The sequence below is a fragment of the Pelodiscus sinensis genome, chromosome 9, assembly GCF_049634645.1.
Source record: "Pelodiscus sinensis isolate JC-2024 chromosome 9, ASM4963464v1, whole genome shotgun sequence".
Classification (NCBI taxonomy): Eukaryota; Metazoa; Chordata; order Testudines; family Trionychidae; genus Pelodiscus; species Pelodiscus sinensis.
The window spans coordinates 4,366,217-4,392,320 of NC_134719.1; the positions used below are offsets into that span (position 1 = coordinate 4,366,217).

The 26,104-nt window shown below is 45.5% G+C and overlaps 1 protein-coding gene across 7 annotated transcripts in view; it reads right to left on the reverse strand.

The window, feature by feature from the left end:
* Window positions 1–246: 246 nt before the first annotated feature.
* Window positions 247–26,104, reverse strand: part of TAL1 (TAL bHLH transcription factor 1, erythroid differentiation factor) — a 42,304-nt gene continuing 16,446 nt past the window's right edge. For 6 of the 7 annotated variants that reach the window (XM_075935933.1, XM_075935934.1, XM_075935936.1 and 3 more), the window contains one exon: window positions 14,459–18,007. In XM_075935933.1, coding sequence (XP_075792048.1) covers window positions 17,589–18,007 — 419 coding nt within the window. In that variant the 3' untranslated portion in view covers window positions 14,459–17,588. Of the gene's footprint in view, window positions 558–14,458; window positions 18,008–26,104 lie in introns of those variants that run through there. The other variant, XM_075935939.1, reaches the window with a different exon arrangement.

A 26,104-nucleotide genomic window follows, 5' to 3' on the forward strand; every position in this document is an offset into this window, starting at 1 on the left:
CTCTTCCGCAAAAAAATGCGGCAGAACAGATGCGTTCCCTGGACATGGCTGAGTTTTTCCTGGATACTGAAAACCACCATAATCTAGACATAGCCTGGGTCAGCCCAAAGGTCCATCTAGCCCAGTGTCCTGTCTGCCGACAGTGGCCAATACCAGGTGCCACAGAGGGAGTGAACAGAACAGGGAATTATCAAGTGATTCCCTCCCGTCTTCCATTTCCAGACAAACAGAGGCTAGAAACACCATTCCTACCCATCCTGGCTAATAGCCATTGATGGACTTATCCTTCATGAATCTATCTAGCTCTTTTTTGAACCCTGTTAAATTCCTGTTCTTCACCACATCCTCTGGCAAATCAATGAGAAAAGTCTCCAAACATCTTTCTCTGTAACTTGGATTTCTCCCACTTCCACCACCTTCATTAGCCATGCCACCGTTCATGAACGAAGAACATGATCTCAGCTTACCCCAGGCGCATCCCGGTAATACATCTGATCTCACCGCTTCTTCTCCCCCGGGCCCAATGAGTTTGATGCAGCTTTTGTCCTGCAGTTGGACTATGGAGACAAGAGAGAGAACTAGCTGAGCTCTGTCACGCACATGGGAAAAGGGACATATTGAGGCATTGCAGGGAGCAATAAATTAACTCGGTCCCATTGTTGTTTCTGTATTATAATGAGGAGGTAACGTTTTCTCATCCCTCTCTGGGCTGGGAATGTTTGGATCCTGTGTTTCAGCATATTTTAATTTATGACTGTGGGAATCTCATTAACAACACAGGTACCTGGAAAAAAACATTGACTGGCAGTTTAGATGTCTTGTCACATGACCATTCCAGGAAAACTGCCTTTTTTTCCCTAATTATGTGAAGATAATCAAGCTTAAAGATAAAATCTTCAAAACGCAGGATGACCTTGTTTCTGGTTTTCTTTTGTCTGAACTAAGTATATTTACCAACTTCTTTGTATTTAATTTTTTTTTAATCTAACCTCCACCCAGTTTCTTTGATGGTGACAAGCACAAAATTAGAATCTGGCACAGAGGATTTAAATTGGCAAATGGATTGTGAGGAAGGACTAGAACATTTCTTGTTTGTTACACTGCGTATTCTGGTACAACGTGAGAGTTTTCAGAAACGCCCAGCCTGAGTTATATCACTGAGTTTTCAGGGCATTCTATGTTAGCCATTTGTCTGCAAAATTGGAATGCATTTTTCGTTCCTTTGAATTTTGGGGCTTTGAGTTTATGAAACAAGAGGAGTGCCACTGTTTGCCAAGATGTTTCCCATGGTGAAAGCAGACCAAAACGCTGATCACCTTGGTTATGGCTAGACTGCAAGGATCTATCAGGAAAAGATATGCAAAATTCACTCCGCATTTTGTGTATCTTTTTCTGATACTTTTGTTAGAAGAGGCTTTTCTGAAATTTGGCCCGTCTAGACTGGGCCAAATTTTGGGGGAAAAACCCTCTTTCGAAAGCCCCCTTCTTCCTTAAACAAAAAACAGGACTATATAGCACTTTAAAGACTAACAAGATGGCTTTTGTCATGGTCATGCCAATTTTCTTCCACAATTTGATCTGAGGAAGTGGGTCTGGCCCACGAAAGCTATTAAACCATTTTGTTAGTCTTTCAAGTGCCACATACAGGCAGTCCCCGGGTTACGTACAAGATAGGCACTATAGGTTTGTTCTTAAGTTGAATTTGTACGTAACTCGGAACTGGCTCCAGATTCAGCTGCTGCTGCTGAAACTGACCAGGGGCTGACTACAGGAAGCCCGAGGCAGAGTTGCTCTGCCCCCCGCTTCCTGGAATCAGCCACTGATCAGTTTCAACAGCGGCTGAATCTGGAGCCTGGGACAGAACAGCTGGGGCACTGCGCGTCTGGGTGGTCCCGTCGCCCACAAGTTCCGGGGCGAGAAAAGCCCCGTTCGTAAGTGCGGATCTGACATAAGTCGGATCCGCGTAACTCGGGGACTGCCTGTAATTCAAAAACCAAACTAAAACAGCAGGTCAAAAACTGGAATATTTTCAGTGGGAAATGTTGACGTATTTGCATGATGGATTTTTTTCTAATTCAAGCCCCAAAACAATCAGAGACCAAAAAAGTCCACAATGCTCTTCACACTGAGGTGTTTTAAATACCAAACAGTATTGGTAAAAAATACTGCAAAAATTGGGGTGGGGTATTTTTCATTAAAATGCAGACAATTTTGGCCACTGTGGGTATGTCTATACTACAGAATAAGGTCGAATTAAGATTTGCAACTTCTGCTCTGTTAATTGTGTTAATTGCATGTTTGCCCTTCAACTTTCCTTACTCCTTGCAGAAGCAGGACTACCAGCAGCAGCTGAAGTTCCCCTCTCAGTTCGAATTAGCTGTCTTCACTAGACCTACTAATTCAAACCCTGGAAGATCGACAGTGGCAGCTTCAATCTTCTCTGTAGCATAAACATACGCTGTGGCTACGTCTACACTGGCATGATTTTCCGGAAATTCTTTTAACGGAAAAGTTTTCCTTTAAAAGCATTTTCGGAAAAGTGCGTCTAGATTGGAAGGATGCTTTTCCGCAAAAGCACTTTTTGCAGAAAAGCGTCCATGGCCAATCTAGATGCGCTTTTCCGCAAAAAAGCTCCGATCGTCATTTTCGCGATCGGGGCTTTTTTGCGGAAAACAGAACTATGCTGTCTACACTGGCCCTTTTCCGGAACAGTTTTCCGGAAAAAGACTTTTGCCCAAACGGGAGCAGCATCGTTTTTCCGGAAAAGCACTGATGATTTTACATGAGATCGTCAGTGCTTTTCCAGAAATTCAAGTGGCCAGTGTAGACAGCTGGCATGTTTTTCCGGAAAAGCGGCTGATTTTCCGGAATAACTTGCCAGTGTAGACACAGCCCGTGAGTTAGATGCTGCTTGTACAGGTTAAACCTCTCTAGTCCAACACCCTATTGTCTAGCAGCATTACCAACACTTCTATGTCTTTCTGAGCTCTTAGAAGATACATAGGGGTAAACTGGAGTGAAATAACAGACCACTGGGAGCCAGGACTGGTGGCTATAAACAAACTTTATGGGCCTGCAGGAAACTTGGCCACATCCACAAAAAGAGGATATCCTGTTAACTAAAATCATGCTGGACCACAGCTGTTGCTGGACCAGAGAGTGCCGGACAGAGAGGTTCAACCTGTAAAATTACAATGATCACTATTTGATGGATATGCGAGCTGAGCCCACCAGCAATGTCTGGTCAGGGCCTCTGTGCTGACATGGGTGGATCTTGGGGAAAGGCAGCACAGCCATCTGTAGGGAAGATGAGGCGGGAGACAATTAAGGTTTCCATTGAGAAATTTCGAGTGAAAACCCGTCACTGTTCTCCAAGGCTAGACACCGGTTTGTCAATATCCAATGGCTGGAAGTTGAAATTAGACAAATTCAGGCTGGAAATCATTTACAGCAGTGCAGGTAATTAACTATTGGAGCAGTGGACATTCAGTAATAGATTTGAAAGTAGCCATCCTTCTACAAAAGTATTTCAGAACCTGGTTACAGCTGACCTGGAACTAATTTGCAAATTCAACGCTACCAATGGAGGCTTGAATTAGGATCTCAACTGGCAGTTTCCCCTCTCTGGGTAGTCACACATCCACATCAAAGGCTGTGAAGGAGCCACTTCCATCCTGACTTGATTAGCTTCATTCACACAAGCAACTTCTTCCTTATATATACCCCTGCTTCTGTAACTTCTACTCCAATTCATCTGATGAAGTGGATTTTACCCATGAAGGCTGATGCCCTAATAAATCTGTTAGGCTCTGTCTACACTGCAGGCTTTTCCCAGCAGAGAGTATGCTAATGACGTGCTTATTAGCATTTGTTGCACTGTCATTTGCATAGTCTCTGCCAATGCACTGTTTGTGTTTGAGCAAAAACCTCTTGTGCAAAAAGCAACATGCTAATAAGCACTTCATTAGCATACTCTCTGCTGGCAAAAGCCTGCAGTGTAGACAGAGCCTTAGGTTACATCTACACTGCAGGCTTTTTGCACAATAACAGCTGTTCTTGTGCAAAAAATTGCTGGGTGGCTACATTGCACATGCGTTCTTGCTCAAGTAAATTTACAGTACAGCGTTGGAAAACAGAGCTTCTTCCAGAAGAGTTATTCCTTTCCCCACAAGGACTACACCCTCTTGTGCAAGAGCTCTTCCAGAAGAAGGCAGTGTAGACAGGGAACATGAATTTCTTGTACAAGAAACCCCTATGGCTAAAATGGCCATCAGAGCTTTCTTGCGCAAGACAGCGTCCACACCGCAAAAGCACATGGCAGTGCGGATGCGCTCTTGTGGAAAACCTTTTGCACAAGAACTCATGCACAAAACAGTTCTTGCACAAGAAGCCTGCAGCGTAGACGTAGCCTTAGTCTTTAAGGTGCCAAAGGGCTCATTGTTTTTGCAGGTACAGACTAACTCAGCTACCCCTCTGAGACTTATATGATTTCAGCCATCCCTCTGTGAACAGTAGCCTTTGGCAGCCTAGAGGTTGCTGTCTAGACCCGTGGTCACCAACCAGTAGATCGCGATCTACTGGTAGATCTCAGGGGCTCCAAGAATAGCTCTTGAGCCCTCTCTGAACTGCGCGCCTGCGCAGTACATTTACATTAGATTTCCTCGTGTAATGTAGGCGGGGCTTCAAGGAAGGGGCGGGGCAGTAGATCTTCGCCTGTTCTGAGACTTAAAAAGTGATCTTGGGTGTAAAAAGATTGGAGACCACTGGTCTAGACTAAGCCACTCTACCACAATCATGTGCACTGTGGCCAAAATGGAACTCCCAGGCCACACACACCTCTTAGAAGCCATGCTGATCAAGATGGACAGTTGAGAGCAAGGACCTGTGCTCACCACATGCCCCCACCGCTGCATTGAAGATGTGCACAGCTGTGATGTGCTCTTCTTCACACAAGCCATGGGACTGAGCCTGTGTTCTCTGTGCACCCACATTTCACATGGATTCCTACTGGGAGAGTTGGGTGTGTATGGAAAGGACTGGTGGCTTTAGAGCTGGGGTCAGCAAAATCCAGCCTGCAGGAGAACCAGCTGGTTTTATAGCTCAAGCTGTAGAGGCTCCTACATTAAACTCCAGGCTGTGTATACACTAGCACCCTTTTCCGGAAATGCTTAAAACGGAACAGTTTTCCATTATAAGTATTTCCGGAAAAAGCGCGTCTACATTGGCAGGATGCTTTTCCGGAAAAGCACTTTTTCCGGAAAAGCGTCCGTGGCCAATGTAGATGCGCTTTTCCGGAAAAAAGCCCCGATCGTCATTTTCGCGATCGGGGCTTTTTTGCGGAAAAAGACTACTGTGCTGTCTACACTGGCCCTTTTCCGGAATAGCGGCTGATTTTCCGGAAAAACTTGCCAGTCTAGACACAGCCCAGAGGTCCCATGTTCAAAACTGCCTGGTGGCAGTTACATTAGCAGCTTGTAAAGGAGGGGCAGTCAATAAAAAACCCCACAGCCTGCAGGGTTAGGGCCTGACAGGCCCCCAACCTCCATGTTTACCTGTGCCTCTGCAGGTATTGGAGGATTGCAGGTCTGGTTGGCTGCAAATTGCCATTCACAGCTCATGCAAGCAGCAGGAAACAGCCTCCCAAGTCCACAGGGCTGCCTGCTGCTTGCATTGTCCATGAACTGCAATTCCCATCCCAGCCAACCAGAGCTGCAGTTCTCTAATACCTGCAGGTAAATGCAGTAGCCAGCCAGGAATTAACCCTGCAGGCCATGGTTTCTTTATTGCCCACCCCTGCTTTAGAGCATTTGGAAGCTGCTAATATAGCCATCACCAGGCAGATTTGAACCTAGAACCTCTTGAGTTTAACACAGGAGCCTCTACAGCTTCAGCTATAAAGCTTGTTGGCTCACACCTTGTGCTGTAGAGCTCCCTAGTTCATATCTCTCGCTATAAGTGGTCTAAATGCCACTACATGAGACAGTGACCCACACTGAGGCTACGTCTACACTCGCTGCTTCTTACGCAAGTCTGGCCGTTCTTGTGCAAGAATCCGCAGAGCATCCACACTGCCCTCCCGCTCTTTCAGAAGGAAATTTACAGTACGGCGTGGCAAGAGAGGGCTTCTTGCGCAAGCGCTACGCTCTTTTTTAACAGGGGTAAGCCCTCTTGCGCAGGTGCTCTTGTGCAAGAGGGCAGTGTGGACGCATGGCAGGGATTTCTTGTGCAAGAGAGCATCCACACTGCCCTGGATACTCTTACGCAAAAGCACAGCACGCACATGGCAGTGTGGATGTTTTCTTGCACAAGACCTCTTGCACAAGAACCCTTGTGCAAGATGTTCTTGCACAAGACGCCGCCAGTGTAGACATAGCCTAGGTGTGTCGGTTACACTACTGCAGCCCTGGATAACACAGCCCTGGATTTGATGCGGGCACTACTTAAGACAAGATTCCTTCCCTTTCATTTATATTTCTTCTTTATACACCCATTTTATGCAGCTATCCTGGCGTGCTATCTCCCTCTAGTTCCATCCCGTCCCAGGTGTCAGTGTTCCAAACAAAGAATAGGCCACAAAATAATGACAGACACGACTTCTTCAGCCCTGCCTTTCGGCCTCATTTTTCTCCCCGAGCAGCAGCCCCTTGGAGTCCCTCAGCAAATCTCAAAAAAATTCCATCTTCTTGGGGCTCGAACTCTGAGTTCATCTTAAGTTTTCCTTGTTCCACTCAGCTTCTGCCAAGCCCCACTCACAGAGCAAGAATTCTAGCATCCCTCACGCCTACATCTCCTTCTCCTCGCCGCACTGATCTCCTGCCTATGCACGCCTGCCCCTAAGCCTGACAAACCCTGCAGGTAGGATGAGGAAAGCTAGTAAGAGTGCTAGAAATCTAGTTAATCCCTGGCTGGGCTGGTGTGAGATGTTGTGACGTAGTGGGGGTACTTGCTGGGCTGTGGTGACCTCTGCTGTCTGGAGCAAGACCCATCAGGGAAAACCTTATTATGCAAAGGTACCATACTGGTTGAACCAGCCTACCCCCCATGGGGAGAAACAAAGGGAGGTGGAATGCTGCCCTGGCTGGGGGCAGGGCTGGGAGAGGTAGAGTTAGTTCCTGTCTGGAAAGCAGGGGAGAAGGAGCTGGGGAGGGGGGCTGGGAACCCCCCATCTCAAGGGGAGCACTGAGGCCTCTTAGCCCCAGTTCCTGTAACCAGATTACATCTGTGCTATGCTGTATCCTGGAGGAGCAATAAACCACCCTCAATTCCACTGGCTGGTGGAGTCTGTTTGTGCCATTTCGGGGTGCAGGAGACGGGGGACCCCCAACGCACCGTCACAGATGTATACAGCCCGCTGTGGCGTGCTGAGATCAGGTCCTCACAGGTGCCTAACTCCCATGGGTTTCAATGGAGTCGGGAACCTCAACAACTCCAAGGCTCTGGATATTAGCCTATTTCTGGAGTACTTTGTATGGTTTGTATTTAAACTGCTTTGTTAGGGGCCTGATTCCAAATCTAATGGAATTAGTGGGAGTCTTTCCAATGGGGTCAGGACCTTTGTCCTAGGGTCATGAGGGTGTTCAGCTGGTGATTTTATTCCTCATTATGATTGTTTGCAAAACTAACAGCCCGTTCTTGAGCCCACAGAAGGCAAAACGACTGAGAGCAAAGGAGGTCGAGAGGCTGAAGGCAGTTACATTTCAAAGAAAGTAATCGGGGGAGAAGGTGAAGTTTTGCTGGTGATGAAGTGGGGAGGTGCGGTGTCAGGGAGAGATAAAGTACAGGCAAACTATCAGCTCTTTCCCCGGCGGGTGTGGGCTGACAGCCGTACGGCAGGGCAAGGCAAAAAGCAGCTGTGAGGCCGCGATCAACCATGCTACTGATAAACACACAAAGGGAGTTTGTGCCGGGGCTGTAGCAGCTTGGACAATGGTTTAAGGCATTGTTTTCCACATGGTGTTCCGCAGAACCCTGGGATTCCGTGAAGTGACAATAAGGGTTCCGCCAGAAAGTTCCATTACAACAATATTTTATGGTTTAAAAAAGTAATAATTAAGATTTAAGCCTTGATGAATTTTATTGAAAACAATTGTCATTTCTGTTTGCCACGATAAGTGCCCCTGTGTAATGCCAGCTTAGCCAGAGAGTGGGGACGATGATGTCACGACTCAGGGCTGCGCACGCAGTCAATCAGTGGTGTGATCGCCTGTTCTATACCACCGTAAATCCCCGTACTCACTCTCAGGGAGTGTGGATCACGTGGGTGACTGAATACGAATAGATTAGCGTTGAGTCGGACAAAGTCTCATGATCTTGTTTAGCATTTGTTTATCGTTATCCTTACTTATTTGTGGTCTACTTTTTCAGCTCCATATATAAGACTGTCATTAGGGGTTTCACAAAATTATTTCGCGTTTAAAAGGGTTCCGTGGCCAAATAAAATTGGGGAACACTGGTTTAAAGGGAAATGTAGACCATGGACAATGAATGGCCCAGCTCATCGGGGTGGTGCCAGCCCATCTCAGATGCATGGGTGCCATTTATGGGGGATAAGGGGACAGTACTGCCCCCTCATGAGTTTGAACCCCCTGGATTTCATACCTGAGGTCTGCTTACACCTGCATGCCCTGTCTTCAGAGGCAGTCCTCAAATGCAACAGAGTTTGAGCTGCTTGCAGCTTTGCCTTTGGGGCAGGGAGTTTGTTATCAAAAGAGGGAGGCAGGGTGATTAAGAATAACAAACGGCTAGGCATTCCGGTAATTGAAGGATCCTTAGATCATCATGAAAACATTGCCAGGTACGCCACTTAAAAGATAGGAGGGAAAAAACAGTAGGAATCATAGAATACTAGGACTGGAAGGGACCTCGAGAGGTCATTGAGTCCAGTCCCCTGCCCTCATGGCAGGACCAAATACTGTCTAGACCATCCCTGATAGACATTTATCTAACCTACTCTTAAATATCTCCAGAGATGGGGATTCCACAACCTCCCTAGGCAATTTATTCCAGAATGAGTGTTTGTGCTGCTGGGATCTGCATTTGGATTACCGTGTTAAACTTCCAAATGTTCTTGAAAAAGGGGTGAACGGGGACTAGACCAAAGCTGACTGTAAAGAGCTACAAAGGGATTTCACAAACTTGGGTGACTGGGCAGCCCAAAGACAGATGGAATTCAGTGTCGATAAGAGCAAAGTAGTGCACACTGGAAAATATAATCCTAACTATAGATACAAAATAGCTGTTACCACTGAAGAAAGAGGCCTTGGAATCATTGTGGGTAGTTCTCTGAAAACATCTGTTCAATGTGCAGTGGCAGCCTAAAAACTAACAGGATATTGGGAATCATTAGGAAAGGAATACAGCCGCTCCCTGACTTACGGCCACCTCCACTTACGACCATCTGCACTTACAACCAAAGCGGTCGTAAATGCGGATCCGAGTTATGAACGGCGATCCGCGCTTACGAACAGCGCAGTCGCCATGTAACTCTATGGGATCCAAGTCACGAACGGTTCGAGTTACGGACCAAGTGTTGGTCTGTAACTTGTTCATAACTCTGAGAGCGGCTGTAGATAATAAGACAAAATACCATATTGCCTCTACATAAAGTCATTGTATGCCCACATCTTGAATATTGTATGCAGATCTGGTTAACCAGGTTGGATATTAGGAAAAACTATTTCCCTAGGAGGGTGGTGAAGCACTGGAATGGGTTACCTAGGGAAGTAGTGGAGTCTCCATCCCTAGAGGTGTTTAAGTCTTGGCCTGACAAAGCCCTGGCTGGGTTGATTTAGTTGGGATTGGTCCTGCCTAGAGCAAGGGGCTGGACTTGATGGCCTTGTAAGGTCTCTTCCAGCTCTATGGTTCTATGATTCTATGAACCCATCTAAAAAAAGCTAAATTGGATTTGGAAAAGGTAAAGAAAGGGCAACAGAAATGACTGGGGGGTAAGGAATAGCTTCCATATGAGGAGAGATTAACAAGACTGCGGCTTTTCAGCTTGGAAAAGACATGACTAAAGGGTGGGAGGATATGTTAGATGTCTAGAAAACCATGAACAGTGTGGAAAAGTAGAATAAGGAAATGCTATTTATTCCTTCCCTAACATAACACAAGAAGCTGACCCAATTAAATGTATAGGCAGTAGATTTAAAACAAACAAAATAAATGATTTTTTCGCCATTTGTGGAACCCTTTTCCAGGAGATGGTGGAAAAGTCCAAGGCTACGTCTACACTGGCCCCTTTTCCGGAAGGGGCATGTAAATTTCACCAGTCGTAGTAGGGAAATGCGCGGAGGATTTAAATATCCCCCGCGGCATTTAAATAAAAATGTCCGCCGCTTTTTTCCGGCTTTTAAAAAAGCCGGAAAAGAGCGTCTACACTGGCCCCGATCCTCCGGAAAAAGCGCCCTTTTCCGGAGGCTCTTATTCCTTTGAAGTAGGAATAAGAGCCTCCGGAAAAGGGCGCTTTTTCCAGAGGATCGGGGCCAGTGTAGACGCTCTTTTCCGGCTTTTTTAAAAGCCGGAAAAAAGCGGCGGACATTTTTATTTAAATGCCGCGGGGGATATTTAAATCCCCCGCGCATTTCCCTACTACGACTGGTGAAATTTACATGCCCCTTCCGGAAAAGGGGCCAGTGTAGACGTAGCCCAAGTGTAACAAAATTCTAATAAGAACAAAATTCTCAAGGAGGACAGGTCCCTCAATGGCTACTAGCCAGAGTGGGCAGGGATGGTGTCGTTAGCTTCTGTTTGCCAGAATCTGGGAATGGGCAACAGGGGATGGAGCGTGATGATTGCCTCTTCTGTTTAGTCCTTCTGAAGTACCTGGTATTGGCCGCTGTCAGAAGACAGCACATTGGGCTAGAAGGACCACTGGTCTGATCCAGTGTGGCCATTCTGATGTTCTTATATAGAGCTGAAATGTATCTGCCCCTTTGCTGTAACCCACTAGACAACTTTCAGAGCTGAGATAGAGCCCAGGCGTCCTGATGGGGTCTCTCGCGCTCCATAGAGTTAGTAACAAAGTGGAGAATACACATTACAATTTAAGGCTAACCAGTGTCCCTTGAGTGACTTGCCAGAATATGTCAGTGTTAGAGCTGAGTGGGTCTAATATGTATTTCATTTTCTTTCTTTTATATAGGAATTAGATACAGTGCTCCCGTCAGCTAACTGCTAAGTTGTCTGCCAACAGAAGTAGAGTTTTCTAGTACCTTGGTAGCCTCTAGATAGAGATGATGCGTGTGTGTAGAGGGAGGGAGGACGGGTTGGTTCCCTATTCCCCATTTGGAGCTTGGCTTGTACTGAGCATGCTCAGTAACACTGCTGAAGCCTCTGTCCCCATGTTTTCACTCTCTCCCTCCCATCAGGGCATGCACGAGTCGCCCTACTCCCCCCCAAAAAAATCTGAAATGGTGCCCCAGTTCAGATGGCGAAGATCAGCACAGTCTCAAAATCTCTGTCTTAATCCCATTTATGCCCACCTTTGGAAGCTTAAGTGGTATATAGAGATACAAAATTTTGTATCTGCATCCGCATTTGTAGCCGCAACAATGAGCCATGGATCTCCGCATCCACATCTGCAGAGGCAGGTACCCAGGTATATCCACGGATTTGCAGGGCCGTAGGTCTAGAGACCTCTTGCTCCTAAGCTGTGAATTTCTTCCAGAGAAACTAAAATCAGGTGTGGAAGGCGAGGAGGGGTTCCAATGAATTTTCTGGAAACCCTACACAAATTAAGGAAGCATGTGCTAATTTGCTGCACATGGTTAATAGAAACAAACGCCAATTTTTATCAAACAAGTGATTAGAGGATCCTAGAAATCAGAAGTGGAAAAGACATTGCTAGCCCAGTCCCTGTCACTGCAAGACTCTGCCACATAATGCAGGGGATCCTAGCCCTTAGAAAATGAGTGGTACTGCAAACAGAACTAAAGTGATTCGGGGCATGGAACAGCTGTAATCCAAGGAAAGACGGACACCATTCAGTTTGGGAAAGAGACAAATCAGAGGAATATACTCAAGGTCTATAGAAGTGTGAATGGTGCCGAGAATGGGAAAGCGTTGCCTATCTCTTCATAGAACACAAGAAATAGGGAAGCTGCGAATGGGCGATGGGGAGGGGCCATTGAATGATTCCCTGCTCTGTTCATTCCTTCTGGGACACCTGGCATTGGTCGCTGCCGGAAGACAGGACCCTGGGCTAGATGGGCCTTTGGTCTGAACCAGCATCACCGTTCTTATGGCCTTGTGCAAGGAAAACAAAAGGAAGTATTTCTTCACACAAGTGCACTGTCACCTGTGGAACTCCTTGCCGTAAGATGGTGGGAAAACCAAAAAAAATGGGTAAGTTCATGGAGGATGGGGTCCATCAGTGGCTATGCCAAGATGGTCAGGGATATAACTCCACGCACCAGGTGTCCTTACACCTCCACCTGCCAGAAGCTGGGATTGGATGATGGAGGTGGATCACTCTAAATTGCCTAGTTCTGTTCAGACCCTAGGAAGCACCTGGCTCTGGCTAGGATATTGAGCTAGACGGATCATTGCTCTGACCCAGTACGGCTGGTTTTACACACACACACACACACACACTCAGTAACTCTATGGAGCTTACTTTGTAAGTGCTTCCTATCAAGGGCTGTCGGCTGCCCCACTGAAAAAGTATTTCTTTCAACGTACTGCTCGATATGGAGATATTTTAAAAAGCAATTAAGCCTCCGCGGGTATGAAAACATTCCTGAAGGCTGACTTTGTGTAAATGGCAGGTTAGTTGTCCCCATGAGGCGTTCACGCCCCCAGAGGCTGCAGTACAGGATTGCAACACCCCCCTGTCTCATTGTTAACAGAATGTCCATTTGTTTCTGAAAGAAGAGGTGAGGACAGACGCGAAGAGGGGAGGCAGTTTCCTTCCTGGGAAGGCTTAGCAGTTAAGCAATACCATTAATTTGCTCTCGACAGCAGTGAACATGTTTGAAATGAGCATATTAGAAAGGGGGGGACTTTTACACCTTCCCCCTTTCTATAACATGTTGAACTTCTCTGGTCTGGCACCCTCAGGACCTGACAAGTCCCGAACCGGGGAATTTGATGGACCAGGGGAGGCCAATGCCAGCCCCTCTGATGCTGCCAGCAGGGCCAGTTCAAGCCATTCCTGCGCCCCAGGCAGCGGGCGCATGACACATGCGTGGCTCCGCCCCCAGGTGCATGGCACATGCGTGGCCCCGCCCCCCGCACCTTACAACTGGAATCAGGCACGCGGTGCCTGATGGCAGCTCTAAGGGGCACCGCGGGGCTTCTCGCCCTGGGTGCAGGGCGCCTGATTGCAAATCTAAGGGGCACAGCCGGGCATGCGGCACCCCTTACAGCTGCCAGCAGGCACCCCCCATAGGTTGGCACCCTGGGCAGCTGCCTGGCTAGCCCCCCCTTAATCCGGCCCTGGCTGCCAGCTGCAGGGCTCTGCTCCTGGCCTCTGGCCCCAGGACTCCGCAGCCACCCTGCTTCTTCCACTGAGCTCCCCGCTCGTTCCTTCCCCTCCCTCTCTGAACCCTGCAAAGGAGCTAGCTGAGGTGCTCCGGAAGCTCTGGAAGGGCGGGGAAGGAGTTGTAGAGCAGGGGCCTGGCTTTCGCCCCAGACCATGGATGTTGCCAGACGAGGGAAGTCTGGATTACAGAGGTGTATTTCTGTATCCCTATTTCTTTTGCCTTTCATTTAATTAGTTCTCTAGGTGTAGCACTTCTCCCCTTCACTGCTCATGTGAAGAGAGGCTAATTATTTACCATCCGAGTTGGCTGAGAAGTTAGAGATAAAATAATAATGTCTCTTATATAGCACTTTTCATCCTCAGGTCTCAAAGCACTGTACAAAGAAAGGCAGTATTGTTATTCCCTGTGGGGGAAACTGAGGCACGGTGCAGTACATGACAGAGGTGGGATTTGAACTCAAATCTGCTCAGGCCTGTCCTCGCCATTAGTGTCTTGTCTGTTGTATTTAAATACAGCATGATGACCACCACCACTAACAGCATGATTCTTCACGTTACCGACTTTTGTGCATCTCACAATGTTTGGCGATTTTCTTACATCCCCAGCTCTTGGAATCAAAAGGTGGCAAGAGAATCTCAGCTTTTGTTTTTGAAAATAAGCGAAATGCCTAGCCCTCCTGGTTCAGAGAAAAGCTGGAACAGGCAACGAAGAGGAACATACTTTATTATTGTTAAAAGGCTCTTGTGATTTTTTAAGTCAATCTTGCTATTTTTTTTGTCATTTTATTTTTTTAAAGCTGTGCTTATGTTTGAGGATGGCAGGATCAAACTACCTATAGCTTGAGCTAAAGAGACTGCAGTGGACTCCCGCCATCTGTTATATAACAGCCACGAACATCAGGTTGCAAGTAACAGCTCATGAAAATGAAGAAAAAATTGCCAGCGCTTAAAAAAAAAAAAAAAAAGAACAGAGGCTGATTTGTAAAACTTTATTTAGAAATATTCTCGATATATTCATTATATATATATATTTATATATACACACACATTACAACAAATGTGTTTTCTAAATAGCACATCCACAGTGGGTTGCCTAATTGGCTTTACAAAGATAATAAGGGTACCAGGTCTGGTTACTTAACTTCTGCAGAAAAATGCAGAAACCAAAGGAAGTGGAAAAGAGAAAAGAATTTATCACAGAGTACGACACTGACCAAAAGTGCTGATTGCAAACAGAAATGAGATAATGTTATATACACCAAGACATAGAGCAGGCAGAAGAGACGGAGAAACAGGAGATGTACCATTCAAATCACAATTAAAGTACAACTATACATACCCCAGACAGACTTATGTTCTGCTAAGAAGCTACAAAGAAATGGGTTTTGTAAAAGGGTTAAAAGTTGTACCATTTTGACTTCCTTTCAGGTATAAAAAGGAGGGTGATTTCTAGCATTTTAAATGACTTGCTTTGCAATATCTGTCTCAAAAGAGATAAAATATTATTTTTCAATCCCTTAAAAAAAGAAATAATGCTTCATCTTTTGTCACAAAATTTCCCTCTCTCCTCCCCCAGAAACTACTGGTCCCTTGATCTTGCAAAGTGATGAGCGCCCCCTGCAGGAGCTGCGAACCTTCAGCATCTCTCAGGCTCAAGTGCTGGTTTATGCATTCCCCCAGATAGCATTACAAATAGCATCCCCCAGTGTCTGAGGCTTGAGCTTCGGCTGCCCCTCCTCCCACCGAAGTCAATGAGCAAGCTCTGGCCTTTAGATAATGCCGGAAAGTGAAACTGACCCAGATAACGTAAGTTTCACTGAGGATTTAAGGACTTAACTTGGGTTGGTGCAATGTTTTGTCCCTCTGCACAAGGGTGAAATCTGAGACCATTTCCTGGATCACCCTAAAATATCAATGGGGAATTCATGGAAAAGTGGTACATCCTCTCAAAATACCCGCATACAGCAGCAAGAGAACCTAGCCGCGCTCCTATTACCTCCAAGATAGTATCAACCCATTTTCCTTAAAATGGCATGAAAAAAAGAAGTGACAATACCCTAAAATAAAAATAGAGTGAACCTGACTTTCAAATCGGTAAACTAATGGTTCTAAATGCGTGCACACAGACGGGATCTGCATTGCCTTGTACCTCGATAGCTATAATAAATAAGAGACAGGGTGTACAAAGAATACTCATTCTAATTATTTTCTCTTACAAAGAAAGGGGCTTTTTGGCTCAAGGTGGATTTTTCTGAAGCTCTGTCGAACAACCGAAGGATGAGATCGTTTGGTCTGGTCTGATTGCCCTGCCAATCATCAGGAAGTAGAAAAAAGAGAGAGTTCTTGTCTCGCTTCTACTGTTCATAACCTATGCAGAATCTAGCGCCCCAGCCTGTAAATAGGCATAGTACGGAAGTCGATGGAATGTCCCTAATTTCCATAGCTGAGAATCTGACCACATTTTTTAATTACTCTTACTTTTTAAAAAGGATCCTTCAATGGACATCAGCAGATGGAGGATTATTTCTGTTTTAGAGTGATCCGGTTGCACATGGCCACCAACGTACATTAGGCCTGCATGCCTGGGAATTGTGGTATGTCTCACAAATAGCCCTCAAGCTCTGTGTAAATCTACACACCACAAACAAACCCACAGCAGTGAATTTCAGGGCCTGGATCAAAAGCTTTATTTCTGAGCCTCTAGAGCAGTGGTTCTTAACCTCTTTGGCACAGTTACCCCTTAAGCTTAACCAATAAACCAAAATGACCTCTCCTCCTTTTTTAAAATGGCAATAGACAAAAAGAAAATTACGATTAATCATTTGTATTGTATTTCGTTATCTCATACATTATGTTGAACAAAATTGAACACCTATTGTATTTTAAACGTATTACCCCTGAAATATGCCACATTACCCCTCGAGGGGTAATTGCCCCCAGGTTAAGAACTATGGGTCTAAAGACAGCCATCCTTATATAGACAAGGCTCCAGGGAAAGACTTATGTCGACAAAGAGGCAATATCAAATGATGGAGCTAATGAACAGATAGGGGTAAATGAAATAAGCATAATTTCCAAATGGGTAAAACCAAACAATTCAAAGCACATAATTAAATCTCTGCTATTTCCCTGATGCACACACACAATTTGTTATTCCACCATGGTCTTTGTTTTTAACTAAAAAAAAACCAAAAACAAAACAGGAGGACAATTTCAAGGAAATTTCCCGCTCCCACATATTGAAATATGAAATCCTTGGATAATGCCATGTCCCCACCGAAGCAAAGGGCAAGATTCTCAAAGACTTCAGCCATGGCCCAGTAATCAGGTGGGAAGAGAGAAGAAAACATCTATGTACCTTTTCCTACAGTGGACACCGCATGAGGGTATTAAACAGAAGTAATTCCACGTCATCAACAGAACACCTCAAAGAATGCAAAGTTTGGTGAAGGGTTTCTTTTTTTCTTTTAAAAAAAGTCTCATTCCTTGTCAATGTTCATGAGTAGGAGGCCTCTCTTAGCTCTTGAGAAAGGTACAGTCAAAAGCTCTTGAACAACAAGAAGGCATGACCATTGATTCCACACCAACAAGTTGCATATACGTCATCATAACGGTTTGGAGAGATGCTGAAGAACCGGTAGAGATTTGGGCAGCGTCCAATCCCACACGCAAATGGAAGGGTTAGGTCACTTCCATTGGCAGCGAAAGAGGGAGCTGCTGCCTGTTTCTGATCCATGACGACTCGGTTTAAAGAGAGATCATCATCACATCACTTGAGATTGAAAACATGTCAGCCGTTTCCCCTCAGCACTACACCATGAACAATGTGTACATTAAGATGACTTCCAAAGCTTTTTGTCTCCATCCGATCAAGTACCTAAATGTTGAATGTTTCCTTGATTTGGTCTTGTTCTTCATCAACTCACTGTCTTTTGAGTTCATGGATTGCGACATCTAGAAATATTGGAGTGAGAACTTAAGGAGCTCAAGTTTCCATTTTCTTTTTGGAGATGTAGAGTTGAGAAAATATGGTGGTTTAATTCCAAGACCCAAATATGTAGGGTTTACGTTCCCCTCTGTGTTTTAGGAGGGCTCCGTAAGGTCGTCATCGCTGTCCACTGCCTTCTACAGGAAGGATGGAGTGATGGAGATTCCTCGTATGCTTTGAATCTAACGTTTCGTGTTCTTCTGTGAAACTGTCCGGGCTCCCTGCTCCATCTAAAGAGCTTCCGCAGCTAGAGTTTGGAGACAACATGTCCTGCAGGAGATCTTCTTGGACTATCGCAGTGTCTTTGTTCACTTTGCCCCTTTGGTTTCCTTCCTCCTCCTGGTCATTCAGCAGTTTGGCCAGGAAGTTGATGTATTTCATAGCCAGCCGTAAAATTTCATTCTTGCTCAGTTTTTTGTCGGGTGGGTGAGTCGGGATGAGCTTACGAAGCTCTGCGAATGCCCCGTTGACATTCTGTTGCCTCCATCTTTCCCGGCTGTTGGTAAAAATGCGGCGGACCACTTTTGTATGGGGACCTGAAATTACAATAGTGCATGCTTAGAAGCAGCATTACATTGTTTATTATTTCACTTAAAGATCAACATTTCCCAATGGGACTGACTGACTTTAGGCCTCCTGCATCTCACCAGAAGTGGTCTGGCTTTTAGATGCCAGAACTTCTGTTCAAGCCAACGGGAGCTGAAAATCAAGTCATTTCTATTTAGGAGCTTAATTAGGGATTTCAATGTCTAAGTTTGGTGAGCTCAGTTTGAAAGCTTGAGCCATATATGAGATTAGCAGGCGCTGTGATTTCATCACATCCCCACTGATAAGGAACTTGTAAAAAGTTAGCTCATGCAGCTGTCTTATATTTTACACTTATCTTAACAGTGGTAAAAACAGATATGACAAGAGACAACAGGAGAAAGTAGAGGTTTTGGTGGTTGTATGGTCAGGATGCAGACGCTTGCTAAACCATGTATTGGTAGGAACCCAAAGCTGGTAGAAAGTCTGCAGGGCTGCCTTTAGGATTTCTGGTGTCCTACACAGTATCATTAAACAGGTGCCCCATGCCTGACAAAAGTCTGGGGGAGGGAGAGGACGATGATTTTTTTAGAGGTGTGATTGTATAATCTTCAGCAACACGTGAATGAAACATTTTTAAAGCAAATTTTAAACTAAGGTCCTGTTGCCTGACATAGTAAATTCAGAAACTGACAGCCTTGTCCTGGGGTTGGCAATGGTTTCATTGCCACTTGAATGGCTCTTTCACAGGGCCGGTGTGCTGCTAATAGCTCTGTCAGGCTTTTTCCCTTTTAAGTTAACGAGAGCCTGTCGGAAGGAAGCAGAGCCACAGAATAGGGATAGGAAGAGGCGGGTGGGTGATTGGCATTAAGACCCAGAGGTGCCCCAAATTTTCAAGTGCCCTAAACTGCTGTGTATTCTGTGCATGAATAAAGGTGGCCCTGGGAGCTTGATGTTGTTGCGTGTCCATTTGATGACCTATGTGAAATGAGTGACTCGAATTCAACACCGTTCCTTGGGAACAGGAAGCCATTGTACAAAACCAGCCCTCCCGCCCTTTAAAAAAAAACACCACCCCAAACAATCAAACACACGAGTGCCCTCAGAATGCTGAATGGAGAGCAGGAATCAAATGATCCTGGAACTACCGCCCTATCCATTTTAGAAGCTGTCTCCTTGGACCAGCTTGTGGCACATTGGCAGAGCTGCTGGAGAGACTTTTGCCGTGACGTTGATCATGCTTTTCCTGTCTTGTAGTTACCAGCATCCTGGTTCTCTTTGCATGTACATTTCTGGGAGGGGTAACGACAATATACTGGTGTTCCCTTAGCCTGGCAAGCCACAAATGCCATTTAAAATTGCTAGAGTTGTACCCCAGGGCCAGTTTTAGAATGAATGTGTCACTGTAAAATGGGTAACCTCCAGGAAAACCAGATAGGTAGCCCATGTGTTGTCCTTTCCATGTGTGATCACAGCTACTGCCATGGGTGGGGGGTTGCATGCACGGAGGGGGAAATATTATCCCCAGGGGGCTGCCATACATAAGATCCAGATTTGCACACAATCTCAGTGTCCCATTTCCCTGGTCCAGCGCAAGCACGTACAGGTGAGTGCTCGTTCCAGCTATTGGACAGTGCAAAATTGATCCAACTAGTACTCAAATAGTGGATTATTATTATTACTGAACATTTTGCTTCTGGGCCTCCTCACTAGACGTCACATAATTGTCGTCGAATGGGGCCTAGAAAAGACTTCCTGAGCGTAAGGAAAGGGTTGCTCATGGCAAAACCCACTCTAAAGACGACAGTGTGCATGAGCCAATGCCTGGAAAAGCACCACACCAGACAAATGCAAGGAGAGCCTCTATGGGCATGATAGATCACATGACCTCGGGCAGCACACGATCATATGCTGCTCGCTTAGGGTACGTCTAAACGGCACTCTTATTTCGAAATCAGCTATTCCAGAATAGTTATTCCGAAATAGCACGTCTACACTGCAGGGAAGCCTCAAAATTAGTCCATGGCAGGCTCCTCTAATGTAAACGTGCTATCTCAATTTAGAGCCCCAGGAGGCAATGGGGAGGAATACCTTAGAATGGCCCTGGGGAGGAGCTATTTCCAAATAGCAGCAGTGGAGCATCTACACATGCCTTATTTCAAAATAGCTATTTTGGAATAGGCATTATTCCTCGCAGAATGAGGCTTACAGATTTTGAATAAGCCGTGCATTATTTTGAAATTATTTCGACATAACGGAACAGCTGTGTAGACGCTCGCACTGTTTCAAAATAACACTAGTTATCTCGAAATAACGGTGCAGTGTAGACGCTCCCTTAGTTTCTGAAACCCCATGTCTGACTGTGGTATCATGGTGAGGAATACGTCACTGATCTTTGGAGGGCAACCAAAATTGTTAGGGGGCTGGAGCTCATGACCTATGAGGAAAGACTGAGGGATTTGGGATTGTTTAGTCTGCAGAAGAGAAGAGCGAGGGGGGATTTGATAGCAACCTTCAACTTCCTGAAGGGAGGTTCCAAAGAGGATGGAGAGAGGCTGTTCACAGTAGTGACAGATGGCAGAACAAGGAGCAATGGTCTCAAGTTGCAGTGGGGGAGGTCTAGGTTGGATATTAGGAAAAATGATTTCACTAGAAGGGTGGGGAAGCACTGGGATGGGTTAGTTAGGGAGGTGATGGAATCTCCATGCCTAGAGGTTTTTAAGTCTCAGCTTGCAACGCCCTGGCTGGGTTAATTTAGTTGGGATAGGTCCTGCCTTGGGCAGGAACAGGAGTTGATGACCTCCTGAAGACTCTTCCAGCCCTATGATTCTATGGCCTGTTTGCGCCTGCCTATGGTCAGTTGTTTAGACTGCCCGGTGAGTCCCATCCGGGTGGCCCTAGACTAGCTGCCAGCAACTGGCACCCTAGGCGAACCACGCAATTGGCGCCCCCACCTCCAAACCCCTCAATGATATTGTGCTACCGTTTGGCGCCCCATTTAACTTGGTTCGCCTATATGGACGGGACGATGGTGGGATGCTTCAGGTCTAGGAATGCCCCCACGGCACTGCGAGTGCTCATGTTTTGGTTGTTAAATTACTCCTGGACCCCGTGGGTGAGGAATTCAGTTATAGCCAATGGATAAGAGACCGTGTGCTCTGAAGCTCACTTTTAATATTGTTGCAACACGTTAGTAAAATGCAGCTGCCTCCGAATAAATCCACTCTCGAGATCAGAGAAGGCAAAAATCCCAAACACTAGGGAACGAAATGCTGGCTGGGGAAAAGAAAACACTGGTGATGTGCTGTGCGAAAAATCCATTCCATTGGCTTAGCAATTGCTGTCACAGATTCAAGCTACTGGCCTCTCCAAACCAGATCAGCCAGGTCTAAACCAACATGGTGTGCGAGGACATTTCAGTCACATCGCCAGGAGCTGTATAGTACAAATGCACAATTATCCATTTCCCCTCCCCACCGCTACAAAGAAATCCACCCAAAATAACAACAGGAGCAACAACAGCAAGACATAGAAAATAGGAAGGACTGAGGTCCACCATCATCCACCCCCACTTCCTCCCCTTTCCTGCATATGCAGGAAATTGATCGTGTGGGATACGCCCACCTGATCCTAACAGATGATCCCTGCTCAATGCTCCAGAGGAAGGTGAAAAAGCCATGTCTGCCAATGTGCCGTGGGGGGAAATTTTCCTTCCTGACCCTGTGCATGAGAGCGAGAATCACCAGGATTATGTAAAATGCTTAATTCTACACCTTTCAGTTTTTGTGGCTTAGGAGAATCTAGCGATCCAGGCACTTCTCTGGCCCCCATCCCCGGAGCACCTAAGCATTTCCCAAGCATGAATGAATTTATCCTTCTGTAAGGTAAAAAGCCCCATTTTACAAGTGGGGAACAAGAGGCTCAAAGAGATCAAAGTGACTTGCCCAAGGTCACGATGGGAGTTGGTGGCAGGGCCAGGAATTGAACCCCCATTTCCCCAAACGCGGTCTCGTGCCTAAACCATGAGCCCCTCCCCTTGCACTCACAAAACACATCATAGCTGAGCACAGGGGCAGCAGGTATCATAGGCGGGGGAAGGCAACCACCAACCTGGCCCCATCCATTCTCCACCCCCAGAACATCTGCTGTAGGCATACTGGGGGTGGAGGGTGGCTACCCCCGAGTGCCTTCCTCCCTCCCCATGCTGCTGGGGGGGAGCAGGCCTGGGGCAGCATGCTGCCCTCCCTCCACCCCCTGTGGTGTTAGGGGTGGACGACTTGACTCCTTGACTCCCCCAGCCCTACCTTCACCAACTGCCCATGATGGAGCATCTGACAGCACTTGTAAGAGCTTAAGGACAGGGGCTGTTTCTTACTCTGGGTGTGCGCAGAACCCTGACCCAAAGCCCCCTAGAGGTAGATGGAGCATCCAGGCACAAACAATAGCACTAGGAGAGCTATTTACACTATAATTAAAGATCTCCCAGAGAATGTGGATGTTTAGTTTAAACCCGAGTCCCCCTTCCATCCTCATGCAAATCAGGCTGACTCAGGAGCTGGGTCTTAAGACCTTGTTAAGGGGCTGGGTCAGAGCTTGAGTCCTGCAGTGACTTAGATCCAAGCCCTTTCATTTTTCAGAGTGGACACAGTGCACTAGCCCAGCTGTGACACCCAGGTCCAGCAATTGTAAAGCCAGTTTTACCATGCAGAGTGGACTCCCTAAGCCAGGGCTTGGAAACACCAAATCCACAAGTGCAGGTCCCACAGACCCGGGCTTACAATGCCATGTAGACATCCCCTCAGTGCTCCTGCTATAAATCCTAATTCCAAAGACCCAGACATAGTTCTCTGCACTCAAAAAAACAAACCAAACAATCAAAAGCCATGGAAATCAGATTCTAACACAGAAAGGGATTTGATTAATTTTACAAAATCTCTTTTGCTTCTTTTGAATTTGAGTGGCAAAATATTAGAGATCATTAGCCTAAAAAAATGTAAAATACTAAGAATCCAATCTTGCATGCACATAATGCCCACTGAGTTCCCTGGAGGGCTGGAGTCCCCCTATGGAATTCATTCAGAGAGTTTTAGAAACACTATGATCATCTAAGAGAACATCTGGCACAACACTGTGGAATTTCACCCCGATTCCTTCATTGACACAATGTCACAATTGTCACAATGCAGGTGCAGAATTTTGTCTCCTGATTCCTGCATCGAACCCAGGAACTATGGTTGGATTGTAGCATCTCTTTTATAAAGCACCCTCTCTAGATTTAAAGATTTGAAGTGCTGGATAACGCAGCACACTTTGTGGATGGGTTGTAAGAACCAGAAGCATTCTTCTCAATGAAATTTGGCCAGTAATTAATCCAGATGATGGAATAGGCTCTGCTACAGAATTTGTGGAACGTAATAAAAATTCAAAGGAGAACTGGTAAAAAAAAATCAAAACCCCAAACAGATTGGGGGTTTTTTTTTGCACACTTTTTTCAAAACTTTTTGTGAACTTCATTTATTTATTTATTTAGTGGCTAGTCTGGAGAGCAATCCAAAAAAATTAACACTCTGACAGCATATTTGCACGGAAGAAAAAAAAAGGGGTGGGAGGTTGACTGAAGTAACTTTTTGGGCTGCCCACCTGTTCTCTCTGATGCAGCTCAGCTTGTGTAGGTAAAGGCTAAGTCCTGCAGGGGTGAACATGAAGGTAGTAAGAAAGCCATCAAGGCAGGTGGCTTGTTACTCCTGGTCCAATAAACTGAGAAAAGGAGTCTGGAGCCAGTGAGGAATCTGGCCACATGACACTAGGCGCTACGGAGACTCTGTTTGTGATATGTATTGTTTCCTTAGAATCTTCAGACACATTTCTGGATCAGTGGCTGGTGGTCAGTTTCTTCTAAGATAGGTTAAACCACTAAGGGTGCATCTACATAGCACCCTAAACTCGAAATAAGATACACAATTTGCGCCATGCAAATTGCATATCTTATTTAGACTCTATTTCGAAATAGCTTATTTTGAAATTTGGAACATCTACACAGCACCAAATTTCAATATAACGCACTATTTCTCTTATCCCTCATGCAACGAGGTTCACCGGGATGGTGAATAGTGTGCCCCTTATTTCAAAAAATATTTTGAAATAATGGGTGGCTTGTATAGAAGTGGGGTAGCTATTTCGGGATACCTCCGGTATCTCAAAATAGCCATGCAGTGTAGACGTAGACTAAAAGAACTGGAAGACCTAAAAATGGCCACTGTGAGGTCATCATTTCCATTTCCCACTTATGCACGGTCTGTTCTCTGCTCCTGTGAATGCCAATACTCCACCTGCTTATTCTGGTTTGATCATAGGTTGAAATACGCATGCAAAGTTTAAGCGATGACATTTGATCCCCAAACTGAAATTAGCGGCGAGGAGTCCTGTGGCACCTTATAGACTAACTGAAGTGTTGGAGCATAAGCTTTCGTGGGCAAAGACCCACTTCATCAGATGCATGATTCAGACTAACATGGCTACCCCACTGAAACTGAAATTAGCGAACCTACACTTCCCCTACTTAGGGCAGTTCATGTGAATTTTACCATTCTGTCCCCCAAAGAGCTCTCCTAGTTCAATGCCTCTTTCTGTTTTTTTCCCCAAATGCCCCATGCTCCACATCTTGTCAGATATGAAATATTCCCGGACAAACAAACCATAACAGTTGTGAAGACATTCCACTTTCTTGTATCTGCTGCAGTCCATGTTCATAAAATCACTACTAATGATCCAGATCTAGTTGCACATCACAAGCATTGGCATCGGTGGGAGATGCACAATCATAAATTGCCTAGGGGGGTTGTAGAATCTCCATCACTGGAGATATTTAGGACCAGGTTAGATAAACATCTCTCAGGGATGATCTAGATGGTGCTTAGTCCTGCTGTGAGGGCAGGGGGCTGGACTTGATGAGCTCTTGAGGTCCTTTCCAGTTCTAGTGTTCTATGGTTCTATGATCTGCAGCTCATTTTGGGGGATATGGATGTGAATGCAGATACATATTTTGTATCCAGAGCCCTGCAAATCCACAGATGTTAATGTGGATATCCACAGCTGATTTTTGAGGGTGTGGATACAAATTTTGTATCTGTACAGGGCTCTAGTTATTACTCTTGCTCAGACTCTCTAATATGGACAAACACTTGTGTTTTAATTTTTCAGCCTTAACTATGATTATATTATGGTAGCACCTAAAGTCCCAAACCAAGATAAAGACCCCATTGGGCTAGCTGTTGTGCAGACACATGGTGAGAGACAGTCCCTGCCCCCCAAACAGTTTACAATATAAATGAACAAACAGAGGATGGAGGGAAAGGACATAACATAAATGCATCTTGTTAGTCTTTAAAGTGCTACATTGTCCTGCATTTTGCTTCAACTACCCCAGACTAACACGGCTACATTTCTATCACTATTCAACATAAATGCAGTGAGACTGGAGTGATGTTTTGCAAGCATTGTGTTCGCATCATCACTTTCTTTTGAAATGTGGGGGGCTGGGGTTTTATTTGGATAGATTAGAGAAATAAGTCAGCTAAAAAGAAAGACAAATGAAAGTAACTGAGTTTTCTGGCTTTTGTGGACGTCAAAGTTTTATAATTAAAATGTATTCTCTTTTTATCATGTTATTGATATAGACATCTGTCACGGATATGAGTGGAGAGTTCTAGGCTTTGACTTAAAAACCAAGGACTTCTATCTGGAAACCTGTTCCGATGTAGTGTTTACTCACACAGGCATTTCCACTGAAAGCAACAGGACTGTGCAGGGGTAGGTGGTCAGATATTATCCCATGCTGTACTTTGAAATATTTTTAAATGTATTGTTTATTTTAGTATTAATTTAGTATTAAGTATTATGATCATTATTATTATTAACTCTGGGCCATCTGTTTGGGAGCAGAGCTGGTCAATTTCAAAGGGAAATTCTGCTTGAGAGCTTCTAGCACAAGTCAAGCCTCTATATGATGATTTGCTGAAGTGTCTTTGAATTACTTCCTATCAGAACAACACTGGGCCCAGTTCAGCAAAGCACTCAAGCATGCATGTAAGTCTCTCATGCCACAATGA